General features: G+C 44.9%; 1 protein-coding gene across 1 annotated transcript in view; it reads left to right on the forward strand.

Annotated features, from left to right (window-relative positions):
* The first annotated feature begins 3241 nt into the window (after positions 1-3241).
* MCF2L2 (MCF.2 cell line derived transforming sequence-like 2) overlaps positions 3242-16416 on the forward strand; it is a 306265-nt gene continuing 293090 nt past the window's right edge. The window contains exons 1-2 of the mRNA XM_038416040.2: positions 3242-3422; positions 5233-5323. Coding sequence (XP_038271968.1) covers positions 3267-3422; positions 5233-5323 — 247 coding nt within the window. The 5' untranslated portion in view covers positions 3242-3266. The remainder of the gene's footprint in view (positions 3423-5232; positions 5324-16416) is intronic.

Here is a 16416-nt window from a genome sequence, read left to right on the forward strand (position 1 = left end):
TCGATTGAAAGTGAAACTCAATTAGCCAGTTACTGGGGTACCTGGTTTTATGAATGAATGTAGTTTCATTCATAAAACTTTACTTATGAAGTTATATTAATAAAGTGAACAATTAAAAACAATTTCATTGATCAGTTCTACAGGACTCAGTTCAATTGCAGAGAGTTAGGTATTGTTTGGTGGAGCTGTGTATGTGTGTGAGGAGAAGCAGCCAGAAACAACGAAGAAGCAGACAGAGGAGGTATCAAAAAGCCAAAGACAACCAAAGAAGCAATTGTAGCATGACCCGAGAGAAAGCTAGCAGAGAGCTTTTGGGGTAGTGTACTGGCTCAAAAAAGGCTTGGAATACCGAGTAACGAAACTTTCTCCTGTTGGTTGATTCTTATTGCATTCAGGGAAATAAGACTTCATGTGCATTCTTTGTAAATAAATAGGATTGCATTAAAGAAATGCCTGACTCATCATCAATTTCTCCGCCTAACAGAAACAACCTGTGAGACCCTGGACATTGGCTAACTGGTCAGGTCAAAATTATTTCATTCCTGTAGTGGCCACAATGTGCCAGGTGCTTCCCAAACAGACTAGAAGTCCCAGTCCCTGACCTGAGGAGCTCACAGTCTTTGGATAGAGGTTGAGGGAATAGGTACAACATATAGGTGGTTAATTAATAAATTATTCTGTTATCCATTTTGCCGTGGTTGGTCATCTGAGGATACCATATCTCCAGGAGGGACTAGAATGTCGAGAGGGTAGTGGTCTTGTTCAGGAAAGACATTCCATGTATATGGGGGTATTTGCATGAGAAGCCAACAAATGGTCAGATGAGCCTACTAACGGAGGGGCATAGTTACACGGGGCTTTGAAAGTGGCAACAGGAACTTGACCTTATGCAGTGAAGGAGGGGGAACCGCTGGAGGGATGAATCTAAATAAATTTGATTTTTAAAATTTTTCCAGTTTCAATACTCTAAATTGTTATTAGTGATACAGGTAAGGATATTGCAAAAAGAAAAGGAGTACTAGTGGCACCTTAGAGACTATCAAATTTATTTGAGCATAAGCTTTCGTGAGCTACAGCTCACTTTATCGGATATGTATATGTGTGTGAGAGAGAGGTCCCTTTAAAATGTTGGTAGCCAGCTAGGTGCTAGAAAACAAGGCTTTATTAGAATAAATTGAATGAGTCCATTCTCCTTAAGCGCTTGATGGAGGTAATATAATGAGAATCCCAGCTGACCTATAGAGCTGCCAACCCTCCAGGATTGTCCTGGAGTCTCCAGGAATTAAAGATTAAACTTTAATTTAAGATTATGTCATGTGATGAAATCTTCAGGGATATGTCTAACCAAAACTGGCAACCCTAATGACCTGCAGGTCAAAATCATTTTCATATCTACCTGGTGAGGCCACAGGAGTTTGTAAATCTTTCTTGTGTGCAAAGTGTAATTTATTGGTACATTGTTCACTAAAACTGATTACAATGCTTTGGCCTCATCTGTTTCAATTCTAGAGCTAATAGATCATTGTTAATGGATCAGGCTATCATTGGATGGAGAAATCAAATTCTTTTGCCTCTTGGACATCATTTTATCAGCCGAGTTGTCCAAGTTATAAAATTCTGTTCCACAATATAAACAAAACAGGCCAGGTTCTGATCTCATTTCCACAGGTATAAATCTAGAGTATCCACTTCAAAGGAATTACTCCAGATTTCCACAAGTGTAACCAAAATCAAGAATCTGGCCCATTGAGCAATAACCTAAGAGCAAAATCTGTATTAATCTTTTTCTTCCTACACTCTTCAGTCTGTTTTTCTGAATTCTAGGAAATTTACATTTGTATATAGTGTTTCCATTAACAGTATAATGGGATGGAGAAACCCTGCTCCTGTGGATTGCTAGCCAGTACAGGGATTGTCTCTGTGTGTTTGTACAGCACCCAGCACAAGAGTGCCCGAGTCTCACTCAAGCCTCTACCCACAACAATAATACAAATCATCATCATGGATACTGCTAAACTGTCCCTTCCAGAGAAGACTTTTATCCCATAGGAGGGGAGTCCGTGTTTCTTGGTGCTGAAAGGTTCAATCCACCTGACCAACCCAGGGATGGAGATTGTTACTGTCACGATACCAGGCTAGCGGCACTTCTGACTGCTCTCTGGTCTCTCTCAGTACAGCCCCTCAGGTTTCAGGCCCTGTGCCTTTACCCCTCCTGGCATGGAATCCTATGATGCTGCCACTCTTAGACCAGGTCCTGGTCTACAGTACCTTGTGGACCACCCATGCTTATCTATCAGGTCTCACTGGGTAAGTTACTGCTATTCTTCCCTTTGGAAGCTGTGACCAGTGAACAATACAGTGCCCAGATAGCCCTCTCAAAACCAAGTATCGTTTAATCTTAACAGTGGGAGCAAAGCAGAACATAAGAGTAAAAGGATTTTAAACCAATGAATGGTCTACGCACAAGTCTGCCTTACCTAAGTCCTTCCACATTGTGAAGGGAACCTAGGAAGGCCTGGTTTCTTCAGATACTCTGGTGGGTGCCTTTGGCGGTCAGTTTGTTCTCCCAAATAGGTCCTTGACAACTGTGTCTTCTCCCTGCTTGAGGGAGTCCTTTTAAAACTAGTCAGGAATCAGGACCTTTGTTCTCCTCAGTTTCTGGGGCTTGGACCTTGCTGCCCCAAACCTGTTTGGTGAGCTCCATAGGGGGTTGGAGATAGGACATGAAGGCAAATGGCTCCTGCATTAAGTGTTGGCAAATGGTAGCCATCTTGAGCCATTATCTGGGTCCCTGCTTGTTTCTCCAACATCTTGCTATTAAAATAACTCAGCATATTCATAGAGCAAATATCCCAATAACCACATCAACAAGACACTACTCATAGATTATTACAGAGCACCCCATTTCTGCCACAGTTACAGAAAATCCATTAGCAAAGATGCTGTATGCTAAACCCCTAGCAATACTGTAACTGCTGTGCAAACGAATACATCAAATAAAAATTAATCATGCACTGTTTTGTAATCTGACATGTACACTCACATAGATGTATTTCCTTCTCCCAATATTTCAAGTGGCTAAAGCAGGTCCTGTTCCCGGCGTGAGTAGGATGCCTGGGAGTTGGGAGGCCCAAAGAGGGGGAGTTGAAGAGCGAGAGAGCTCACCCCATGCTCACCTTACATCAGGAACACCTGCAGCTCCTGTTCCACCAGGTTGTGACACCACTTAATCAGATGTGGCCTGACTGCCTCCCCACTGCAACCCTATGCACCAGCAAGGGCCAGGTAATGGTTGCAGTGCCCACCGCAGGGAGCCGAGCCGAGCCCAGCCAGCCTTGGGGGACAGTAGCTACTTTGACAGGACAGGTTTTGGGGATCAAATCAGGATAGTCCTGCGAAACCCAAGACTGTTGGGAGATCTGGTAGGTGGCAGCTGATATTGGCACATTTTACCTACATGCTCTAGCAGTTTTCAAAGAGGTGGGTCCAAACAAAAACCCTGGATCCAAACAACCCTGAGTTTGGGGAAAATCTGGAATGTGATCTGCACCCACACCTCGTGAGTGGGACCCATCTCTAGGAAACACATTCCATTTTTTCCATCTTTAAATAGCTAATAAATTTGCACTTAGCTTTCCCATTTTCCCAGTAAAATTCAATTTACATTGATCCCTAGGCAGGCTTTGAAGGAAGAAAATGTACTGATTAGGGGGGAGGGATTTGTAACTTCCCTGCACAGACTTTGTATTGCCTGCAGCAGGGTGATCACGTTTTGTGGCTTTTGGGCCATTGCTTCCCCTTTTTACTCCTCTCGGTTAGCAGCTGGGATCCATAGCCAGGAACTGCTGAATGCTTCTCTATCCATTACTGCAGCTCTAAAAGGCAGCTAGACTCTCAGGGGGCTCGTTATTGTCCACCACAAGACAGCTGCTTTGCCCTTGCACCATCTAGTGGTCTCAGCTCTGCTTCTGGATCTAAGATGCTGGCCCCCTGTAGGCACCAGTTTGGTTTATTTATACCAGCCAATGCCCACAGGTAGAGCCCCGCAAATCTGCGGATATCCGCTTTATATCCATGGATGCAGATATCTGCAGATCAGATGTAGAGACAAATTTTGTATCTCTGCGGGGCTCTACCTACATGTGGAACAGTAGATGCTGGCAAAACCAGCAGGCAAGTCCCAGGATGGGAGATAACGTTACACTAGCAGAAGAGCAAATGTAAATGCTCCCTAGGTGTTTTATATTTATTTTGCATGTGAAGTGGCTTCTCCATTGTAAACTGGTATTTCACATCTTTCTTTCTTCTTTCCTTTTTTTAAAACCAGGGTCTTTTGAGATTAACTTCCCACTCCCCAGGGAAAATTCCCTGTGCAGAGAATAACACTGGGCTGGTTTGGATCAATGGAGGATTTTGGTAGGGAAAGCAAAGCCACAGGGCTTATCAATATTACCTCACAAGAGGGTGGGGTAGGGGCAGAGTTTCTGCCCCCTGTCCTCACCTGGTGCTTTGTTCATTCTCTGCAATGGGGAAGGTGCCTTTAAAAATCCTGCCAAACCCAAGGACTGAGTAATATTCAGATCCATAGCATGATCTCACATTTTAAACAGCCCACTGCACCTCTCTCTTTGTCCAGTGTTTCCTGAAGAGACGTGATGAGGATTTTAACAAACTCCCTAGGCTCAGTGTGTGTGTGCTTTATCCTTTAAGGTCAACCAAGCATGAGACTTAAAATGGACATACATCTCTCACTGCCAAAGGTGGAGGAGGGTGGGGGCAGAGAAGCACCAGTCTCCTCCTAGCCACGCCTGAGAAAAGAGAGAGCTGACCTCAGGCTGCAATGGTGTGATTTTCCCTTTGCAAGCGCCACTCCTCTTTACAATAGTCCATAGCTCCAGGATTTTTTCCTGACTCAAAGCATTACCATCCCCAAGCCTCCCTGGAGGCAGGTAGTGGGCAGCTGATTTGTCTCTTTATTCTTTGCCTCCTTCTTAAGAGGGGGGGAAAACCCCTAAGCAATCAACTCTGCTTTTTTATTTTATTACCTTTCATGTAAAAGAACCTTTGTTAGGGGGTTATTCCCACGCATGCAGGGTTGCAGACTGCAGGAGATGGCCAGTGCCCAGGAGATGTAAGGAGCTTGGAAGAATCCCACCCTGGGAGTGGTACTTGCTTTGTGTGTGCGTGTAGCCTCCCATTCCAGTTGCATTTTTTTTTTTTAATGCTGTGCAGTGCTTCTTTGAGATGCTTTTTTGGTTAAAAGAAGAAGAGATGTCTCACCAGGAGCTAACCCAGCGACTGGCTACAGTCATCACTCATGTGGGTAAGGTATCTCTTCTTCCCCTTACCTTTTGCATGGATTTTGTGCTCACTTCTCTTCACGTCTTCCACAGGCTGGGAGGCAAGGCTGCTGTGCCTTAGGCTTGTTACAGTGTGTATGGTAACAGCCATTGTTTCATGTTCTCTGTGTATATATCTCCCCACTGTATTTTCCACTGAATGCATCCAATGAAGTGAGCTGTAGCTCTGGAAAGCTTATGCTCAAATAAATTTGTTAGTCTCTAAGGTGCCACAAGTCCTCCTCTTCTTTTTGCAGCAGCTTTGTGTGACACCTTGCGAGGGATTTCGGAGCAATTGGTGAATTGCAAAAAGCCTGTTCTCAAAAAATCTTTTGGTTAATGCATTTGTCCACTGTGCAATTCTTTAGGCTTTTCAAAAAATGCATATGTGCTTATTGTGAATTGAATTGCATTAAATCTACACAGGTAGTAATACCTGCCGATGAAATGCTACAAGGACAGGGGCTGGGTTAGGGGCTCTCTATAAAATGTATTGCGCTAGTCTTCACAGCGCTATCTTGGGAAACTAAAAATTGCAGCCAGTTAAAATGTATTTCTGTATTTTTACTGTCAGTGCTGTTTGAAGGGTTCTGGAAGATAGTAGGGCAGGTGGATGAGAGCTGTTTTAGATCCCAGGCACCTGGTAGTTTTTCTTTTGTTAATCTCTGAAGTATTAATAATCCTGCCATGCACTGAACCTGGGCACATTGAGTTAGGAGGAGGTGGTGGTGGTTTAACCTGCTAGCCAGGTGTTGACAATGATGAACAAACAACTGCAAGAAACTGCCCATTAAGTACTTCACCTGCAATGTCTCAAAGCATGAATTTTACCAGATGAAAATAATCAAGTTAATAAGGTAGTGGAGTATGCTTTTTACACCTTTATCTTGAGGCATACAATTGAACAAAAGCTGATTGTGACTGTTTAAAGTAGGTGAAGAGAACATTTTTTTTAAATTGATTAGGCAGGGAGGCATATTTCTTTAGCTGTCAATTTCTGTAATGGATTATGTATTGTGAACGCAAAGGACACTGAAAGCATATTGAATTTGTATAATATCTGTGCTAAAATACTGTGGGTTCAAAGCGTGGCTTTCAAGTAATGTATAATACTTTAGATTCAGATGTTTGTGTGTTTGTTGATCTTAGTTGTAGAATCTAAATGGTTGGTGGTGGGCATGTGCTAACTATTGCATTAGGCAAATTTACATATAGAATTTTAAAATATTATAAAATTCTATAGAATTTAAATTAAAGCCCCAAGTCTTGTAACATGTTCCACACATGGAACATGGATGGGCCTCTCTGCCTGGCTTCAGGGTGGCTTGATGGGGGTGCTAGGGTTTGGCCTTAGAGAAGCACTTGCAGGATGGGGAATTAGACCACGAAGACAGAGAGGTGCATGTGTAAGCTACTGTGTAACTGTAAGATTAATTATGTATTGTCTTTATTTGTGTCAATCAGAAAAATACAATTAAAGACTCTGGCATTAATTTTGCGGTAAATATTATTTTGTAAGGCTAGGATTTCAAAGGTGCTTAAGGGATTTAAGCACTCATCGATTTCCTTCCTTCCCCCTGTCTCTTTAGGATCACTTGAAACCCCCCATCTGCTATATTATCACTTTAATCCTTCCCTCCCCCCTCACAAAAATAGAACCTTTGATACACCTGAAGATTTCAGAGTAGCAGCCGTGTTAGTCTGTATTCGCAAAAAGAAAAGGAGTACTGGTGGCACCTTAGAGACTAACAAATTTATTTGAGCATAAGCTTTCGTGAGCTACAGCTCACTTCATCGGATGCATTTGGTGGAAAAAACAGAGGAGAGATTTATATACACACACAGAGAACATGAAACAATGGGTTTATCATACACACTGTAAGGAGAGTGATCACTTAAGATAAGCCATCACCAACAGCAGGGGGGGGAAAGGAGGAAAACCTTTCATGGTGACAAGCAGGTAGGCTAATTCCAGCAGTTAACAAGAATATCAGAGGAACAGTGGGGGGTGGGGTGGGAGGGAGAAATACCATGGGGAAATAGTTTTACTTTGTGTAATGACTCATCCATTCCCAGTCTCTATTCAAGCCTAAGTTAATTGTATCCAGTTTGCAAATTAATTCCAATTCAGCAGTCTCTCGTTGGAGTCTGTTTTTGAAGCTTTTTTGTTGAAGTATAGCCACTCTTAGGTCTGTGATCGAGTGACCAGAGAGATTGAAGTGTTCTCCAACTGGTTTTTGAATGTTATAATTCTTGACGTCTGATTTGTGTCCATTCATTCTTTTACGTAGAGACTGTCCAGTTTGGCCAATGTACATGGCAGAGGGGCATTGCTGGCACATGATGGTATATATCACATTGGTAGATGCGCAGGTGAACGAGCCTCTGATAGTGTGGCTGATGTGATTAGGCCCTATGATGGTATCCCCTGAATAGATATGTGGACAGAGTTGGCAACGGGCTTTGTTGCAAGGATAGGTTCCTGGGTTAGTGGTTCTGTTGTGTGGTGTGTGGTTGCTGGTGAGTATTAGCTTCAGATTGGGGGGCTGTCTGTAAGCAAGGACTGGTCTGTCTCCCAAGATCTGAGAGAGCGATGGCTCGTCCTTCAGGATAGGTTGTAGATCCTTGATGATGCGTTGGAGAGGTTTTAGTTGGGGGCTGAAGGTGATGGCTAGTGGCGTTCTGTTGTTTTCTTTGTTGGGCCTGTCCTGTAGTAGGTGACTTCTGGGTACTCTTCTGGCTCTGTCAATCTGTTTCTTCACTTCAGCAGGTGGGTATTGTAGTTGTAGGAATGCATGATAGAGATCTTGTAGGTGTTTGTCTCTGTCTGAGGGGTTGGAGCAAATGCGGTTATATCGTAGCGCTTGGCTGTAGACAATGGATCGAGTGGTATGATCTGGATGAAAGCTAGAGGCATGTAGGTAGGAATAGCGGTCAGTAGGTTTCTGATATAGGGTGGTGTTTATGTGACCATCGCTTATTAGCACCGTAGTGTCCAGGAAGTGGATCTCTTCTGTGGACTGGTCCAGGGTGAGGTTGATGGTGGGATGGAAATTGTTGAAATCATGGTGGAATTCCTCAAGGGCTTCTTTTCCATGGGTCCAGATGATGAAGATGTCATCAATGTAGCGCAAGTAGAGTAGGGGCATTAGGGGACGAGAGCTGAGGAAGCGTTGTTCTAAGTCAGCCATAAAAATGTTGGCATACTGTGGGGCCATGCGGGTACCCATCGCGGTGCCGCTGATTTGAAGGTATACATTGTCACCAAATGTGAAATAGTTATGGGTCAGGACAAAGTCACAAAGTTCTGCCACCAGGTTAGCCGTGACAGTATCGGGGATACTGTTCCTGACGGCTTGTAGTCCATCTTTGTGTGGAATGTTGGTGTAGAGGCTTCTACATCCATAGTGGCTAGGATGGTGTTTTTCTTATGCTCTAATAAATTTGTTAGTCTCTAAGGTGCCACAAGTACTCCTTTTCTTTTTGCAATGGACTGTAGTTTCCTCAGGAAATCGGTGGTGTCTCGAAGATAGCTGGGAGTGCTGGTAACGAAGAGCCTGAGGAGGGAGTCTACATAGCCAGACAATCCTGCTGTCAGGGTGCCAATGCCTGAGATGATGGGGCGTCCAGGATTTCCAGGTTTATGGATCTTGGGTAGCAGATAGAATACCCCAGGTCGGGGCTCCAGGGGTGTGTCTGTGCGGATTTGTTCTTGTGCTTTTTCAGGGAGTTTCTTGAGCAAATGCTGTAGTTTCTTTTGGTAACTCTCAGTGGGATCAGAGGGTAATGGCTTGTAGAAAGTGGTGTTGGAGAGCTGCCTAGTAGCCTCTTGTTCATACTCCGACCTATTCATGATGACGACAGCACCTCCTTTGTCAGCCTTTTTGATTATGATGTCAGAGTTGTTTCTGAGGCTGTGGATGGCATTGTGTTCTGCATGGCTGAGGTTATGGGGTAAGCGATGCTGCTTTCTTCAGGAGGAGTCCACCCAGAATCCTTCTTTTTGTAGTGTTGGCAGGAAGGTCTCTGTGGGTTAATATGTTGGTCAGAGGTGTGTTGGAAATATTCCTTGAGTCTGAGACGTCGAAAATAGGATTCTAGGTCACCACAGAACTGTATCATGTTCGTGGGGGTGGAGGGGCAAAAGGAGAGGCCCCGAGATAGGACAGATTCTTCCGCTGGGCTAAGAGTATAGCTGGATAGATTAACAATATTGCTGGGTGGGTTACGGGAACCATTGTTGTGGCCCCTTGTGGCATAATGCCAAGATTTGTTAATATGTAAATTAGAGGTATGTCAGCCTCAATTTGGGAACTTCAGAAATGTAGTCACCTGCTTTGACCATTAGTGATAAGACTAATGCTTTGCACTTTTCATCCAAAGCCTTCTCAAACATTAATTAATCTTCACATGTCTCCTGACAGCTGGGGGTGTATTACCTCTTTATTACCCAGGTGAGAGAAATTCAGTGGTTTTCCCAAAATTATGCAGCAATTCAGTGCTAGTGGGAGAATAAAACCCAGATTTCTAAACCTTGCTCTGAGTACTAGAACTAAATTCTCTGCTTCTGAATAGTTCAGGGCATGGAAATCTGATCTGAATGTTTCCATAGCGTGTGCAAATGTATATAAAATAAGGTAACCAAAATATATTTGTACAAAAATGGAAGTGATTAAAAAACAAAATGCATCTTTTTTAAAAATACATTTTTCAAAACCCTCTGCTGCTGCACCGTTTTTCTGAATCACACATTCTAATGTAAGTCATGTTAGCAGAATCAGTAGCTGATTATTAAATCAAAAAGTCCTTCTATGGCAGTGGTTGCAGGCAATCTTGGTGCACTGAGAACCTCTCAAAGCTCCGATAACTTCCCATCCCATGCAAGAGCAGGACAGCTACCATTATGAATATACTTAATTGTATTTGCTACTTCAGTAGCACCTTTTGTCCCAAAGAGATCCAAAGCACTATTCACGCATATTGACACTCAACCCCAGTACAATGCAGCTACTTCTGGGGTGGAAATACAGCACTCAACCAGCACAATAGTGAGAAGTGGCAGAAGAGGAAACTTGGATATGAGGGAGCTCCTTCTACTTACAAAAAGTACCATGGGATCTTTAATGTCCATGCAAAGTAGGCAAGACCTCCATTTTTAAATGTCTGACACGGGAGTGTCAAATTCATATGAAACTAGGAACATAGAGAACACAACTGGAAGGGATTTCCTATGACATCGAGTCCTGTCCCTGCTATCACAGGAAATCCCATCCCGTAATCCCATTCATGAATTTATCAAGCTCCATCTTAAAACTAGTTATGTTTTTTACCCCCTAACTCCTATTGGAAGGCTGTTTCAGAACCATACTCTTCTCTGATAGTTCAGCTGATTTCCATGTGGGAGGAGGCTTCTATCTGCCTTGAAAGGATGATTTAAGTCTGTGAGGATCTAAGTGTTGGTTCCAGGGACTCTGTGTTTCCAAACACACACCCTGATCCTTCTGTGAGCTCCATGCAGATGGCACCTTGTACCTGCACAGAGTCAATACATTAAAGCTCATTGCGGGATCAGTGTCCAAATATGTAGGGCACAGTGACTAGTTTACCTCTGCACATACCCTTTTGGTGACCTGCACCTTGTAATGCAGCTTTTTCCTCTGTGCTGATCAACAAATGCCTGATTCTGATCTTTTTTTTTTTTTTTTTTTTTTTTTTAAGCACCAGTGTGCTTTCTCTAATTTCAGTGGTTACTCTTGCTTTACACTGATGTGGATGAGAACAAAAAGGGGCCTAAGGTTCCTAGAACTGGTGCACTTTGTATATTTTCTCCTTAGGATCCACAGAGCACAGGAAATGTCCCCCAGAGCTCATTGCAGAAATTGTTTCAAGGACAGATACAGATTTAAAAAAAAAATAATTTACACACTTTCCTTGAGTGACGCTTCTCACTTTGCAAGATTGTGTTCCTTGGGAAGATGGGTGAGAAGCTGTTCGTTATGATGGAGAGAAGAACCCACGCCTGGGATCTGGGACTGACAGTGGCTGTGTTTGTGTGTGAATTTTTTCACTCTTCCGGCTTGCAAAACCCACAGGAATAAAGCTCCATGCCCCCACAATCCCACCCACACCTGGCAGCTTGTTCCCAGCTCTGCTGTGAGTGGGAAGAGCTCTCTGGGCATTGGTATGCAGATGGGCACCCATCAAGTGTCCCACTTTGTCACAAGATTTTATTCTTCTGCAATGACTTCTGCAATGAGGCGAGGCAACCAGGACAGATGTCAGCAGCTTAACAAGGAAACAACTGAACTCGTACCCTACATTTGCATTAAACCCCTCAGTACCATAGAGGCTTGGTTTACAGAGATGCTAAGCGTCCACAGTATCCTTTGACTTCAGGTGAGGTTGCCTCTGAAAACGAGGACCTGGTCAAAAGGAGCCGCTTTGTTAGCTTCTCTTGTCATGGAAGCATTGAGCTAAAACCTTAACATGTGTACAACCTGCTACGTAAACTATACATGAAATAATAATAATAATAATAATAATATAATAAAAAAAGGACCTGCACTTATATCGCAGCTTCCATCCGCAGTCTCAGAGTGTTTTACAAATATTAATTGTAACCTCTCATGGCTCAGTGAAGTAAATGTTACCCATTTTACAGATGGGGAATTGAGGTTCAGAGTGGTGACATGACTTATCCAAGGTTATCCTGAGAGTCAAGTGGCAGAGCCAGGAACAGAACTGAGATCCCCTGACTCCCAGACCTATGAAAATTCACCACAGGATGTCAATTCCTGGGTTCCATCCCCGCCATAGGGCAGTTGGGTGAAATGGGTCTGTAGCACAAGGCCATGCAATGCTGCAGTGTAGGACAGGAAGTAAAGGAGGATACTGCATCCATTTGAATGTGCAGGAGGAAATTAGGTGAGCGGAATGTAATAATCCAAGATGGAACTTGGTCAAGATTGATTTCATTTTTCACGGGCTGGCGTCACAATATCTGTCTTGTGCTGTGAAACTACCAGTTATCTTAATATATATCACAGCTTTGCATAGAGCATAGTAACATTGCTAATCTGTGTCCTGTGTACAGCACTCTTAATGCTAACTTCTTAAGCAATCTTCCTTAAACATACTGTATCAGAATGAGCCCTTTGTTACTTCTGTGCAAATGCAACCCCACTGATGTCAAGTCAAAGAAAACCACACTGTCCATGGATCATTCCCTGGGTCTCAGACTACCTCAGAGCATTCATGCAATTTAGGATCTCATTTCAAGTACATTTATTTGGATCTGCTCTAGACCCGGTGAGCAACTAATGATGACTGACCTTTTTGCATCAGCCAGAAAGCGCTCGTTTTCCTCACCTTGCTCTCTGATGCAGACAGAGGGTGTGTCCTTTGTTCCATTGCCCATAAAGAGGGACGATAGAAATCTGCAAAAAAATGTTTGCTAAATTTGCAGGAGTTTTCCCTGCAAAATCTGCAAAAATGTGGTGGAGTTTTTTCTTCCGAGATCAGTCACTCTTTGTTTTCTCCTATTCTGCTTTGTTGGCCTGTTTAATTGCAAAATCAGATTAACTTGTTATAAGACAGAAGGGGAGCTATTAAAAAGATATTCACTGGCTTTTTAAAAACTGAACACTAAGCAAAGCTTGTAAACATAAGCAGTGTAGCTAATAAAATCTGCAGATGCTTGTTTTCTATTTCCCAAAATGTAGAAATTCATGGGACTTTAAATAACACCTTGTACTTCAAACAAACAAATGCACTTTATACATTTTGTTGAATTTCTCTCAGAAATAAAGAACATGTGAAATTGTCAGAAACTGTGGATCTGGAATAGTGTTCTGGGTTCTTCTCTATATCTACCCAAGATACTTAGTTGTAGGGCCCTACCAAATTCAGGGCCATGAAAAACACATCACGGACCGTGAAATCTGGTCTCCTGCTGTGAAATTTGATCTTTTGTATGCTTTTACCCTATACTATACAGATCAGTGTTTCTCAAAATGGGGGTCCTGACCCAAAAGGGAGTTTCAGGGGGGTCAGAGCTGGGCGGCCGGAGAGTGGTGGCTGCTGACTGAAGGACCAGCTCTGCAGGCGGCAGCACAAAAGTAAGGGTGGCAATACTGCACTCCCTCGCCCCCAAAATAACCTTTGAATTCCCCCCCCCCACAACTTTTTGGGTCAGGACCCCTACAATTACAACACTGTGAAATTTCAGGTTTAAATATCTGAAATCATGAAATTTACGATTTTAAAAAATCCTATGACTGTGACATTGGCCAAAATGGACCCTGAATTTGGTAGGCAGGGACAGATTAACCTTCTGTGGGCCCAGCGCCAAACATATTTGTGGGCCCCCATGGGGGCAATGGAACATGGTGGGTGGGGGTGGAGGGGTGGTGTGTTGGTCCCTGGAGTGAGGGGCCAGCCAGGGGCAATGGGGCCTGGCATGGAGAGGGCAGCCCCGCTCTGCCCAGCCCAGTGAGAGGGCACTGTTTACAAACTGGCAGTTGCCAGACACTTAGCATAGGGCCAGGTGGGCTACTTCCAGCATGCCCTTTCCCCTCGAGGGTGGGCCCATGCCATGCCACACATCCCGCCCCCCCAACACCGGAAGACCCCCCCCATTCCCTATGGCCAGAGCCTGCCCCCGGACCCACTATGCCCAGTGCCCCCCAGACCCTGCCACAAATTCACAGTGCCCTGCACAACACCACCCCTGCCGAGCGCCCCCCTGCACACAGCCCCACCACAGCTGGCCAGCACCCCCCACATAGAACTCCCACTCCCTAGTGCCCCAACACACACAGATCCTCCCCACCCCTTCACAGCCCAGCACCCCCCCAGGCCCTCCAGAGACCTCTCCCCCATGCCCTTCCTACTGGCTGCACTCACCAGCCCTGCTCAGAGGCAACTGTGTCTGCCGGGCTGAGCCGGCAGCGCAGCGAGGGCTGGTTGTGGGGCAGTGAATCGCTCTGGCCCCTCAGGATGGGGGCAGGCTCCCTCAGGACGCACTTGCCTGGAGGGGCCCAGCCAAGCCTTCCCCCCTCCTCCCCGCAACTGACCAAGACTGGCCAGGCTTCTGCACCGGTCACAGGTGGCTCAGCTCTGGGGAGACAGGTGGGGCCCCCCAGGTGGTGGGAAGCAGAGACTGCCCAGAGCCAGAGGTGCACTGGGGTCCGGCCAGGGGGCAGAGAGAAACTGGCGGGTGGGAGCAGGGGGCGGAGAGGAGCCCTTGGCTGGCGGGCCGAGAGAAGCAAGTGGCTGGCGGGGTCTCAGGGCACAGTACAAGCAGAGCAGGCCGGGGCCCCTTCTGCGCATGGGCCTGGCACCACTGGCGCCATTGTAAACCTGGCACTGTTGGTAGGGCCTGACTTATATTGTCCTTTTGACTCAGAATGTAGGGGGGGAAAAGAGGCTAACCGGCTTCCAGAACCACTGGAAATGGTAACTCTGTAGCATGTTGTCTCCATTTCCTAACGCAAGAACAAGGAGACGTTTAATGACATTAAAAGGTGGCAGATTCAAACCCAATAAAAGTAAATGTTTTTTCACGCAGTGTGCGGTTAGATTGCAGAACTCACGGCCATAGGAAGCCGTTGAGGCCAAGAACTTCACGACCACCACTCCGGAGATTCTTTGATTTGTGTTACTGTAGCTCTTAGGAACCCCAAACATGGTGTAGCCTATAAAGATGCTGCTTGTTTATGTTCTGTAGAAATGTATTGAACTATAAGTAGCCCCAAAAATCTGTTGGTTAAAAATAGGCTTGACAACAGTCAAGCAAGGCATGATAAAACAGGAACTGAAATGAGACTGCTCAGAGGCAAGTTAGAGAGATTAGTTCGGACACAACCCCAGGTCACGTTGTAAACATGTTTTGGTACAAACTGGTTTTTACAAGTGTTTCAGATAACTTGTTAATGTTGTGGAACATGCTTTCTAGATTGATAGTTATTGATGTAGAATTTACGCACCTGCTAATGAAGATGATGATTAATGTTAAATAGCCAATGACAAAGTAGAAACATTGAATTGTGGTTTAAAAGGTGGATTTGGAGAAGGCTTTGGGTTCTTTGGCCATGGGATGGTGTTCAAAGAAGGAGGAGTGCTAGGCAGAGAAGCGCTACACCTAACGAAGAGAGGGAAGAGCATCTTCGCAAGCAGGCTGGCTAACCTAGTGAGGAGGGCTTTAAACTAGGTTCACTGGGGGGAAGGAGACCAAAGCCCTGAGGTAAGTAGGGAAGTGGGATACCGGGAGGAAGCACGAGCAGGAGCACGCGAGAGGGGAGGGCTCCTGCCTCATACTGAGAAAGAGGGACAATCAGCAAGTTATCTCTAGTGCCTATACACAAATGCAAGAAGCCTGGGAAACAAACAGGGAGAACTGGAAGTCCTGGCATAGTCAAGGAATTATGATGTGATTGGAATAACAGAGACTTGGTGGGATAACTCACATGACTGGAGTACTGTCATGGATAGATATAAACTGTTCAGGAAGGACAGGCAGGGAAGAAAAGGTGAGGGAGTTGCATTATATGTAAGGGAGCAGTATGACTGCTCAGAGCTCAAGTATGGAACTGCAGAAAAACCTGAGAGTCTCTGGATTAAGTTTAGAAGTGTGAGCAACAAGGGTGATGTCGTGGTGGGAGTCTGCTATAGACCACCGGACCAAAAGTGTACGAGGCTTTCTTCTGGCAACTCATGGAAGTTACTAGATCGCAGGCCCTGGTTCTCATGGGAGACTTCAATCACCCTGATATCTGCTGGGAGAGCAATACAGCGGTGCACAGACAATCCAGGAAGGTTTTTGGAAAGTGTAGGGGACAATTTCCTGGTGCAAGTGCTGGAGGACCAACTAGGGGCAGAGCTCTTCTTGACCTGCTGCTCACAAACCAGGAAGAATTAATAGGGGAAGCAAAAGTGGATGGGAACCTGGGAGGCAGTGACCATGAGATGGTAGAGTTCAGGATACTGACACAGGGAAGAAAGGAGAGCAGCAGAATACGGACCCTGGACTTCAGAAAAGCAGACTTTGACTCCCTCAGGGAACTGATGGGCAGGATCC

Source organism: Dermochelys coriacea, chromosome 9, assembly GCF_009764565.3.
Source record: "Dermochelys coriacea isolate rDerCor1 chromosome 9, rDerCor1.pri.v4, whole genome shotgun sequence".
Classification (NCBI taxonomy): Eukaryota; Metazoa; Chordata; order Testudines; family Dermochelyidae; genus Dermochelys; species Dermochelys coriacea.